Consider the following 12,517-nt stretch of genomic DNA (forward strand, 5'->3'; position numbering starts at 1 on the left):
CTCGGGCTTCAGGCCGGTCATTTGCAGGTGCAGCAGGTTGTTGGGATTGTCCCTGGAGATGGTGAATCGGCCTCTGACCGCATCAGCGTAGTACGTGCTGCTCCCAGCACCGCTGCTGATACCGGCCACCCACTCCAGCCCCTTCCCGGGAGCCTGCCGGAACCAGTGCATCCAGTGATCGCTGAGGGTGAAGCCGGAGGCTTTAGCTGAGAGGCGCAGAGAGTCTCCGGGCTTCTTCACATCCCCTCCGGACTCCACCAGCTCCTGGGACCGGGCACCTGGGGATAAAGTCAGGTTATAAATACCGTACAGATGCAGCGATCACACAATATCCTTCTAACTCTGTGAATTTTCATAGGAAGAAAATACCTTCCAACGCTGCTAGAGCGAAACTGGCAAGGAGTAAGAATCTCATTCTGCTGGTGCCGGACGAGAAAGTTCTCAGGGGACTGGCTGGTGACTGCACAGACCCGGGGGCTGACGATTGTGTTTCCGGGTGCAGTCTGGGCAGAGGGAGGGACAGATTTGAGCAGGACACTGGCTCCCTCATTTGCATACTTCCCCTTATAAGAGACACACGCTGCTCTTGCCAGGGACCTGACTGACTCGCCCAGGGCTCCGGGTGCAGGAGTCAGACTGCCCGGGGCTGGGTGTCTGTGCAACACCGGGACTCTCCTCACACCTTGGAGGAAGAAGCAGCTCCCTGCAGTGACTGTGTTTCCTACGCAGGGCCTGACGGGCTGGGTGTTGTCAGGAGATATTGGGGGAAGCACTCGGCTCTGAAGTCCCATGCGCAGAGTGGCCACGCACGGTCCTGGCAGCAGGGTCCATACCTGGTTTGGGAGGGGCCCTGTCCCAGGCAGCCGGACTCTTTCGGCATCCTGTACAATAGTGGAACAACTTCAAGAGTGGGTCTATGGAGGTGACTCCCCCCAGAAACCCGGGTACTCGCCTGGGAGGCACAAGATCCCCCTGCGGCCCGTCTCTGCCTGGGGAGAGGCTGAGGCCGGGCGGCGAATTCGGGGTGTAAGTCCCATTGGGAGCCCGGCGTTCCACTAAGCAGTTCACATGGGTGGGAGGTTTGTGTGACATTCACCAGACACAGGTGCCAGGTCTCCTGTCCCAGCCCAGCCCGCACTGAATCAGGATTGTTCCACTCCCTGGGAGATAACTCGTCAGACAGGTTCAGAAGCCCCCTTGCATAATGACTCATCCCCTGCCCTGCTGGGCTGTGCTGCAGCCAGCAGCCAGTGGAGGTCACCCACAACCCACTGCCCAGCATATGTGTGCGCGCGTGCAAGTGCGTGTATGTGTTCGCGTGGGCGCGTGCATGTCCGTGTGCATGTATGTGTGCGGGTGCACATATGCACATCTGTGCGTACGTGTGTGTGCATATGTGTGTGCGTACACGTGTGTGCGCACGTGCATGTGTGCGTGCGCATGTGTGTGCATATGTGCTCGCGTTTGTGCATGTGTATGTGAGTGTGCGTGGAGGGCACTGGGCATGCGCAGCATGTGAGTGGCGTGTGTAGTGTGTGGCTGTAGAAGGGGGCAATTTATGGGGCTGCCTGGGGATTGAATTATAGGGGAGCGGCAGGGGCCTGTGGTCCCTCCCTGGCTGGCGCTCTGGGCGTGTGTCGTGCCGCAGCCGGGAGCAGGTCTCCTGGACCCAGGAAACCAGCCGATCCAGGAGCCTCGTCCCCTCGCTGGTCGCTAAAACCGGCTGCATGAGGCCAGCTGCCAGCAAGGTACCCCCCCCCTCAAGTCACACCCTGCAAGTGTCTTTCTGTCTGCCATGAGGACTTTTTCCTTCAGGCTGCCATGAGATTCTATCCTTAAGTAGAGGAGAGAGGTCTCTTTGAGCCGCTCTTCCAAATTTCACACAAGCCATTCAACTGAAGCCACAGATCTCAAGATTCAAGGCCAACTTCGCCTTGAGCAGTCTGCCTCTCCAGGTATTCACAATCACAACATCCAAACATGTGGAAGACTTTTAGTTGAGAAAGCCACCTTAATCCCAAGTCTCTGCAATGGGAGATGGAATATCGGCAACAAAACGTGGGGTGTTCTATCACTTCTGTAATGCCAGCTCCTTTAGAGTTGAGGCGCTGATTATCCAGCACCAGCTGAGGTACAGTGGGCACTGAGTGTATGTCTGCTATATTATTACAAAAACTCCTGCCTGCCCAACTCACCAAAGGAGAAAGGAAACAGGGAGGCAAACGTAATGGAACAGTATAGAAACTTTTTTATAAGCTTCAGAGGGGTAGCTGAGTGAGTCTGTAACAAGAAAAACTTAAAAAACAACAAAACAGTCTCGTAGTACTTTAAAGACTAACAAAACATGTAGATGAAAGGTAGGCAAAAGGGTGTCCATGGGTCGGATCTAGTCTGGGAGGCCCTGCTTCTCCCCCGCCCCCAGGCCAATTAGGGCTTGGGGTGGGAGAGCATGTGAAGCTTTCTCTGCTCTGCCCCCACCCAGCAAGTAGCACAGGGCACTTTCAAGCACCAGGCACTCCTTGCAAGGCAGGAGGAGGCTTCCTGCACTCCCCTGCACTCAAGCCTTGATTGGCCTGGGGGTGGGGGAGCACACGAAGCCTCCTCCTGCCCTACCAGAGACATGGATGCCTAGTGGGACGGAGGAGACAAAGGTCTGGGTAGCCTCACCTGTTCCTGTTTAGTCCCCGCCCCTTCCGTCCAGCTCAGGCTGGGGATCAGTGAGAGATGCGAGTGTTGAGTATCTAGGAATCGGACCCAGTGTTCAAAGCCTGAGCTACCCCAACCCCTCCCCCATGCTCCGGTGACTCCCTGGGGGCACATTTCAGGGCACAGCCCAAGGAAGTGGAGGGTTGGGAATTCCTTGCTGGAGGGGCCGAGAGGAGGGGAGATACAGGGGAGAACCAGAGGTGGCAACTCCCTTTACATCCCAGGGCACAGACCGAGAGCTGGAGCTGTTTGGCTGTTTAGAAACCCGCTTCCCCTGTTTTGTGCCAGGCCCTGCATTGCTCCGTGTCGCCGTGGCTCTGGCGCAGTAATAGGTGGCGGTGTCTGCAGCAGACAGTGCGCGGAGCTGCAGCGAGAACTGGTTCCTGGCGGTGTCCGCAAAGATGGTGATTCGGCCCTGGAGAGACGGAGCGTAGACTGTGAGCCCAGCACCAGCCGGATACACGTACCCCATCCACTCCAGCCCTTTCCCGGGGGGCTGCCGAAGCCAATCACAGCTGTAAGTGCTAGCGATGGAATAACCCGACACAGCGCAGCTCAGGGCGAGGGTCTCTCCGGGCTTCACCGCCCCTGGGCCGGACTCGACCAGCTGCACCTGAGCGAGGACACCTGGGAGCAGGGAAACAGCCAGGAATTAATTAATCACTAAATGAACACAGGGGTCAGTCCATGATTCCCCCACATGCCCCACAGACACTCACAGCGGGGGGCGGCGAGCAGGGCGAGGAAAAGCAGCAGCGGTTCCATTCTCGGTCCCAGGCACTGAGGGAAACTCCCCAGCGGGCAGGTCTGTGTCTGGCAAAGACTGAGGCTCCTAGAGCCAGGCTCTGGTATTTAACCCGGCAGCCCCGAGCAGGGATTTGCATTCGGGTTCCCTAGCGGATGTAAAGTGCCTCTTGGACACGGAGCGCTCCAGGGAGACTGGCAGCTGTCACTCACCGAGCGCCATGTCACCTGGCTAGGGGGACCCCCTGTGAGAATCTGACCTGAACCTCTCTGCAGCTGAACCCCAGACTCGGTCCTGTTTCAGCCAGAACAGCCCTTCAGAAAACCACCAAGCCTGGATTTTCTCACTGCCCGTGACGCCGAACCCAGCCCCTGGACCCAGGGCGCGTCGGGCCTGGTTATTGGAATTAGATGTCTCTCCTCCCGGCTTCAAATCCCAGCCACGGGGAGCCGCTGTAAGTAGAATAAGGGCCCTACCATCAATCAAATGTTAGCCCCGCCCCTGACCCCGGAAGTCCCGCCCCTGGCACCGGAAGTCCCATCTCCCCTGTCACCGGAAGTCCAGCCCCTGGAGGGTAGTACATCCGGGTCAATAGGGGCAGGTGACCGGAAGTAAGGGGTGTCATGTGACCCCTCTAAGGACTCGCCCCGCCTCCCTCCACCTATAAGGAAGGGTTTTTCCCCTGTAGGACTGCCCCACAACCCGCTTTGACCAATCGTGGGCAGTTCCAGGACCAGATGACCCGCCCAGAAGTGGGTCATGTGACCCCTCTAAGAACTCGTCCCACCTCTCTCTACCAATCAGGAAGGGTTTTTCCCCTGTAGGACCGCCCCGCGAACCGCTTTGAGCTATCGGGGGGCAGTTCTGGGACCGGATGACCCGCCCGGAAGCGGGTCGTGTGACCCCTCTAAGAGCTTCCCATGACACCCTCTGCCAATCAGAGCATAGCACTTCCCCATAAGTTCTAGCACCACACAAAAGAGGCCATCTTGTTCCAAGAGCGCGTGTTTCCAAGAGCGTGCAAACGCTGAGTGGAAACATGGCTTCTTTCACCAACTTTGTTTTGGTGCTGAGAAGAAAGCACTACATCAGCAACAGTTCCAAGGAGGAAGGAGAAGTTGAAGGGAACCCTTTGGCCCAGCCACTGATGGATACACCAGTATCTGACGCCGAAACCCAACCGCTCACGAGGCAGCCTGATGAGCTAGATGGCCTGGAGGAGGAAGGTGCCCACGGCTCCCAGGAGTCGGACAAGACACATGGAAAAGAAGCCAAACAGGTAAGTGAAAGATCGAAGTTGGGGCATCATGGGGTTAGGAAACCGGGATTTTGTAAACTTAAAAAAAAATGACCAGAGCGTCTTACATTATTTCTTTCTGGCAATCTTTTGACAGCTTGACGATGCCTTTCTAGCTGACCCTCAGACCCAGAACAGCATTGCATCGGACAAGGCAGACGAACCGGGCCCACCTTGTTTTTGCTCAACACCGATACAAAGCATTGAAGAGAACGCCAAGGATGACGGCCATGAAGAATTCAGGCGGTGGCTTGGCATTGACCTAGTTGAGCCAGTGCCACATCATAAGTGTAAAAAAGTCGTGTGCTCCATTGTACGCATTGGTGTTTATACCGTCCTTAGTCACTGTCTTAGGGAAAAGCTTTTTGAGGACTGTGAGGGTTGCGTCTTAGATGCGCCAGCCCAGCGGCACCATGACTGTGTGATTTGGACTCTGGAGGATATAAACTGCAAGCTCTGGGGCCTATGTGCTGAACTGTGCTTGGAAAGCTTATTAAATACTGTTATTGCCGTCGGTTATGCTATGCAAAGTCTGTGCTTAACTCAAGAACACTTAGCACAAGGGGTGACTTTGGTAAATGCAGTGCAATTCAGTCAAGATCCTCACAGTGCTTTAAAGACCATGACCAAGCCAAAAGACGCCTGCTTAGAGCGTTATATTGAATGTTTGGTGCGTACAAAAAGTTACAGAACCCTGCTTAAGAAAAAGACTATTTGTAAGATGTCTAAAAGGATGAAGTTAGAGAATGGTGAGGGGACACACATGAGATATAAAACTTGGTAGCTGTAAAAATCTATTGAAAAGGGGCTTTTGTGACAATCTTCTCTCAGAAGGTTTGTGTGATCCTTACATGAGTAAAAGTTTTGGTGGAACACATGGTCTGTATGTCTTTTAAATAAAATCATTTAAAAAAATAAAGTTTGTGAGAATCCATTTTGTATAAAGGGGCCCATTTACTGAAAACCCCCTGAAAGATGTATGGTAGAAACTCGAGGGAAGGAAAAACCCCTCAAATATTTTGTTTTTTAAATAAAAGGAAAAAATTACCACCACCACCCCAGTTAGGATTTATTAGACATGAACTCAATGGTTTAACCGCACCTCGCTGAATAGCCAGGGGCTCCAGTCAATGATTAGGTTTAGGTGTGACCACTTACCCTTGTTGAGGTTAATGTTCAGTAATTAAATATGATGGGTTGGATGGGTGGGCTCTGATGAATATCTAATTAAATAACACCTCAGGAGTTTGCAGATGGTATTGGACAGTTTAAATATAACCCCTGGGGCTGGTAGAGCACTATTGGACAGTTTAAAGGACACAGGCGTTGGTAGAAACGCTATTGGACAGTTTAAATATGACCCAGGAGTTGGTTAAATGCTATGGGCTACTTTTTCTAGCCATTAAAAGTTAAAAAAAAAATTAAGGATCTAACCCAAAACTGAAATGTTTCCAACTTTTACCCATACTTTAGAACAAGCATTTTCTCTAAAGACAATCAAACATTTAAAAGCATTTTATTTAAACCCCAAGCCTTAAGCATGAAAGAAGCATGTTTAAAAAAAAACAAACCCCAAGACATTTATTGATATCTGCAAAGGGTCTCCACATGGAAATGGGTACAGCTGCATTAAGGATTGGTGCTTTTACTGTTAATACTGTAAGAAAGCCCTACAAAAAATATATTTTAACTAAAAGAAAAAAAATGTAGCCAAAAGCAACTCAGGTGTGGAGACAGCTTAATTCTTCTACCCCCAGATCAGAAAAGGCAATGCTAGGGAGGGGTGCCTATGTCTTTAAGGATCTATTATTTCAGAGCTGCAGTGATCAAATTCACCTGCTAGCTACTACATTGAAGTTGTTTGAAACAATGGGCTAGGAGGGTATAAAAAACCTAGGTATGGGGGTGACTGTCCTTTTCAACAGAAACTTTCTTGAAGGGCTGCTGGACTGCAACAGGAGAAGGTATGTTCCCGGTTTGTAACTTTGAAAATATATATTCTATAATGCCACTCTTTGGCCATGCTCTCTCAGTAAAATAATGGTGGCTATCTTTATTGCAGTGTGATCTGTTTAACATGGAACCAGTAATTTTAAGCTGCAGTTCCCCACCAGGCCAAGGTAAAAACCATTTTTAACTGTAGTTGTGCTTAATACTGTTGAAAAAAAAACCTGGGTAATACTAACTAATTTTTGTGCTTATTCTTTAACCTTAAGGCCCAAGCACACATGGGGGGGAACAGAACAAGCATGTGCCTGCAACACTGTCCCATAGTGAAAGGTAACTTTTGCAATTGGCTTTTAAATGTATGTGGGGTTGGTGTGTGTGTGTGTGTGTGTGTGAGATGAGGTCTGTGCAAGACCTAGGTGTGTTTTTAAAATGGGGTTTGAAGCATTTGGGGGTAATCCTAACTCACATTTTTTTTGCTTGTTTTTTATTCCGTAGTCCCAAATATACATAAGGGAAAACAGAATAGCCCTGTGCCAGCATGCCTTTACCCTGTGGTAGAAAGTAACTATCCATAATCATTTTTAAAGCGTGTGGGTTATTTTTTTTCTTTTAACTAATTGTAATGTTTAAATTGTGAGTTGGTTTTTTTTCAAAACTTAATTGTGGGGGAGCTTATTGCTGTTTTTAAACTATATGTTGGCAAACTGCTGGTATAGAGTGGGCTGCTCTTTCTGTGCCAAATGTATTTTGAAAATAAATGTTCAATTCTGAGTTGGGGGAGGAAGCGGTGGAGTTAGGCTAAAAGTATCTGGGATGGTTACAAAAATGTGTGTTTTTACCTGGGGTTTTTATTTTAAAAAAAGCTGGCTGGGGTTAAGTTGTGGGTGATTCAGGGGCTTATGCTAGAGATAAGTGGTTTTTAAAAAACAGTTTGTTGCATACCCCTGCTTTTAAAAAATATAGTTGCAAATGGTTTTAAAACAGCTGTGGGGAGTTTTTGAAGGTGTGTGTGTGATGGAGTTTGTAACAGACACAGGTGTGTTTTTAAAATATATGTTGTCAAACTGCTGGTAAGGTGTGTTTGGTGGGTTGCTTTTTCTGTGCAAAATGTGCTGTGTTAAATGCATGTGGGTTTTGAAAAGTCTATGGCTGCAAACTTGGTTTGGTGTGTTTTTTAAAGCTGCTGTTTAGTGTATGTGTGTGGAGGGAGGGGAGAGGGGCTGTACAAGGCATAGGTAAAGGGTTTTTTTAAGTACTTGGTTTGTTTAAACTAACAAGGGGTTTTAAAAGCAGTCTTGGCTTTTATTCTGCAAAATGAGATGTATTTAAAAAATTGTGTGGTTTTTTGTTGCTTGTTTTTTTAAGTGGTAGAAACAAACTCAAAACTCATGTTGGTTGTACAGCCTGAAATGGATTATTTTGTTTTTAAAGCTATAACTTTTTAAATTTTACAAGAGGGTTTCATGTGTTTTATAATAATGTTGTTTGCTCCACAGTAGAGTAAAAACATGAGAGGTCCTTAGACTAGAGGGAAAACAAGCTCAAAAGAAAAAGGAAAGAGACAGCTGAAAAAGAAAATTCACCAGCATCAGTGACTGATGGATCGATGAAGCCCAGTAAATATATTTTGCTTATTGGTTTGGTTGCTCTATGAGGTTTTAAGTAAATACACAGGTGTGGGTGAGAGAGATGGTAAAGTATACGTGTGGTTTTTTTTGTAAAATGTTTTTCCCCCACCTCACAGGCATGGACAACTTTTCTGACAATGCTGTAGACAGAGCTACAAGGACACCTCCTCCAGAACGGCCAAAGAACCAGGAATCTGCTTTGAGACCCTTAACAACGCAAAACAGCACGAGTGCAGATGAAGCGTCCGGGCGGTCGGAACCTCACATACGTCGAACCCAAGGACAAAACAAAAGACTCTGGTAAGAAACAACCATGCAACCACAACTCCAGTTCCTCAGCGGCCACTGCCACACCATGCCCTGAGAACTGTGAGCAAAAACGCCCACATTCACAAACCCGGAGCAGGCGCTCTAGGGGTTCTGAACGTGCGCAAAACCACACACATTCACAAACCCGGAGCACGCGCTCTAGGGGTTGTGAATAAAACACCAAGGACTGAAAACTCCTGCAATGCCGAGGTGCTGCAGCCACACAAACACAACTCCAGTTCCTCAGCGGCCACAGCCACACCAAGCCCTGAGAACTGTGAGCAAAAACGCCCACATTCACAAACCCGGAGCAGGCGCTCTAGGGGTTCTGAACGTGCGCAAAACCCCACACATTCACAAACCCGGAGCACGCGCTCTAGGGGTTGTGAATAAAAAACCAAGGACTGACAAACTCTCACACAAACACAACTCCAGTTCCTCAGCGGCCACTGCCACACCAAGCCCTGAGAAAACTGAGAGCAAAAATGCCCACATTCACAAACCCGGAGCACGCGCTCTAGGGGTTGTGAATAAAAAACCAAGGACTGAAAACTCCTGCAATGCCGAGCTGTTGCAGCCACACAAACACCACTCCAGTTCCTCAGCGGCCACTGCCACACCAAGCCCTGAGAACTGTGAGCAAAAACGCCCACATTCACAAACCCGGAGCAGGCGCTCTAGGGGTTCTGAACGTGCGCAAAACCACACACATTCACAAACCCGGAGCACGCGCTCTAGGGGTTGTGAATAAAAAACCAAGGACTGACAAACTCTCACACAAACACAACTCCAGTTCCTCAGCGGCCACTGCCACACCAAGCCCTGAGAACTGTGAGCAAAAACGCCCACATTCACAAACCCGGAGCAGGCGCTCTAGGGGTTCTGAACGTGCTCAAAACCACACACATTCACAAACCCGGAGCACGCGCTCTAGGGGTTGTGAATAAAAAACCAAGGACTGAAAACTCCTGCAATTCCGAGGTGTTGCAGCCACACAAACACAACTCCAGTTCCTCAGCGGCCACAGCCACACCAAGCCCTGAACTGTGAGTGAAAACGCCCACATTCACAAACCCGGAGCACCCGCTCTAGGGGTTGTGAATAAAAAACCAAGGACTGACAAACCATTCTCCCAAAACCATAAGCTCATCACAGCTCCCCCATATTCTAGTATGGGGGAAGAGTTTGATGCTTCATTCAGAAAACTGGTGCACTCTGTATCCTCGGGGCCTGAAAGAAAGGGGCCTGGGCAAAGGGGTCATCCTCAGGGGTTCCCATCAGATAAGGGGGGGACAGCATTTGGCGGATAAACGGGTGGCTACCAAAAAGTTCCAGGCCAAGATCACTGCAAAATTTTGAAAAAAGGCTAAAGGGGTGATGAGGAAAAAATACCAAAAAAGGATGCCCCCTACTGGAGGCTCACAAAATGGCTTATCTGACCTGCGGGGTGGTGATGAGCAGTGGCTTTAAAAAGCCAGAGCAGTGCAACCAGGGGAGTGAAGCGGACAGGGGACTGCAGACAGAGGAGTTGAAGAGGGAGAGCAAAGCGACCCCACCGCTGAAGAGGCTACCCGGTGAGTACAAGCTGTAGTGTGTGTGTGTGTGTGTGTGTGTGTGTGTGTGTGTGTGTGTGTGTGTGTGTGTGAATTTTACAGTTTGAAGTGTGAATTGAGTCTGATTCCATGTGAGTGCTAGCAGTTTCAGCTTCTGTGGCACTTGGGACAGACACGTGCATCCTGGAGGTGAATGCCTGGCTGCGAAGATGGTGTTGCCAGGAGGGATTCGGCTTCCTTGACCACGGGGTGCTCTTCCAGGAAGGACTGCTTGGCGGAGATGGAGTTCCCACTCCTGGAAAGGTGAAGGCCTTGTTTGGACACAGACTGGCTAACCTTGTGAGGAGGGCTTTAAACTAGGTTAGACGGGGACAGGTGAGCAAAGCCCACAGGTAAGTGCTGAATGTGTGAGACTGGGAGATGGGTTGGAAATGGGGGGGGATGGGACTACAGCCTATAAGGGCAAGGAGAAAGGAGGGTCAGGGCACAACAGGGAGGCAAGATCAAATCAGTATCTTAGATGCCTATATACAAATGCAAGAAGTATGGGTAATAAGCTTTCTCGGCAAAAAAATATACAAATGAGATCGCGACTTTTGTGCTGAGCTCTCATGTTGCTGAGAAAACTCTTCGTAGTGTAGGATGGTGAATCGACTGATCCCCTTAAGAACCGCGTTCTCCGAGTGGCTCGGAGCCATGTCCCGCTGGGTTCACTCCCCACAGGGGGGGCCAGACCTACACAAGTCTGCGCTCCCATATCTCCACCTGACCGAGGGCCGGAGCGTAGCCATGTCCCAACACGGAGCAGCTCCTCTTGTCACCGTCAGGTCAGATTTGCCCAGCCCCGACAAACCAGTTCTGTGTGACTCTCTGCCAAATCTGACCCATATTAAGAGTTTTCCTAGTTCCAGCCCAAATGCGGCAAAGGGCACCTGACATGGACAGTCTAGATAACGCGGATCCCTTCCCGGCGTGCGTGGAGATGGCCTGGATGGCCTCACTAAACCCCTGTCCCGTGAGCTTATGTCCTGAGGAACAGGGAGTTTAATGCCGGGTGTTCCCGTCCCAGTATCTCCTGCGCGCCGGTGGGTGGGGGTGCTCGTGCCGCTCCCTGTAGGAGGGACCCAGCTCTGTCAGTGTCCGTGTGGGGAGGGGAAGGGCTCTGGGCTCAGCTCTTCCTGCTGCTCTGGCTTCACTGCCCTGCTCAGAATCCGCTTCCCCTTTTTGTGCCGGTCCCTGCTTCGCTCCGTGTCACTGTGTCTGGCACAGAAATACGTGGCGGTGTCTGCAGCTGTCAGCGCGCTGAGCCGCAGATAATACTTGGTGCTGGAGGAATCCACGGTGATGGTGATGCGGCCTTGCAGGGACGGGTTGTAGCTTGTGCTGCCGGTCCAGTATCCCATCCACTCCAGTCCCTGGCCCGGAGCCTGCCGTATCCAGTTCCACACGTAGCTGCTGGTGACGGTGCCCCCGGTGACAGAGCAGGTGAGTGTGAGGGTCTCTCCGGGCTTCACCGCGCCCGGGCCGGACTCCTGGAGCCGGAGCTGGGACCGGGCACCTGGGAAAAGCAGAAATCAGTCAGACTCCAACCTACCTTTACCCCCTCCTACCCCCCGCGCTCCCCGCCCCCCGCTCCCCCGCCCATTCCGCACAGCCTCCTTCAGAGACTCACCCGGGGCCAGGGCCAGGAGGAGCATCGGGAGGAGCGGGGAGTTCATGGTGCGCGAGGAGGGGACAGCGAAGGGCTCTCAAGAAGCAGATCAGGTCCGGGGGAAACAGCGGCTGTGGGCGCCCCGGAGGCCGCTACTTTAGCCCAGAGAGGTGATTTGCATAAGGAGGCAGCGCCCACGGGAGGAGCTAGAAGGAACCGATCAAAAGGCCCCTCTGCCTCCCTGTCACCTTCCTGGACAGACATGGTGTGTCTCACACACACACACACACACACACACACACACACACACACACTTTGCTCGTTGCTGCAGAAGAGAAAAACGCAAAAGCCCAAGTGAAGTAACTTGTCCCACCCCGCTGCTGTCTGTCTCCGTGGTGTCTGGTGTCTGTTAATTCATGTGAAAAATTCCGAACAAATGGAATTCTGGGCCCTGGGACTCCAGTTATTCCGAACCCTTCCCTGTTCCAACCGCCTAACACTTATGCCTGATGCGTCCCGAACTCAACCGTTATTGATTATTGACGTCTGCTTATTGATTATGGATTGGGGGCAGAGGTAGGTAGCTAGGTAGGCGGTTAGGTGTCCCTATTGCCTTATTAAGGGGGGGGGGGTCTTGACGCCCAGATCCCCTAGAGATCTTAGCAAATCTCAGCCTGA

General features: G+C 51.1%; 1 gene segment (V, D, J or C); it reads right to left on the reverse strand.

Annotated features, from left to right (window-relative positions):
• Window positions 1–11,133: 11,133 nt before the first annotated feature.
• LOC142821179 (immunoglobulin heavy variable 4-59-like) lies at window positions 11,134–12,054 on the reverse strand. The segment is given in 2 exon segments: window positions 11,134–11,746; window positions 11,861–12,054. Coding segments are annotated over 2 exon segments (471 nt in total).
• Between the last annotated feature and the right edge of the window lie 463 nt (window positions 12,055–12,517).

The sequence above is a fragment of the Pelodiscus sinensis genome, chromosome 30 (assembly GCF_049634645.1).
Source record: "Pelodiscus sinensis isolate JC-2024 chromosome 30, ASM4963464v1, whole genome shotgun sequence".
Lineage (NCBI taxonomy): Eukaryota > Metazoa > Chordata > Testudines > Trionychidae > Pelodiscus > Pelodiscus sinensis.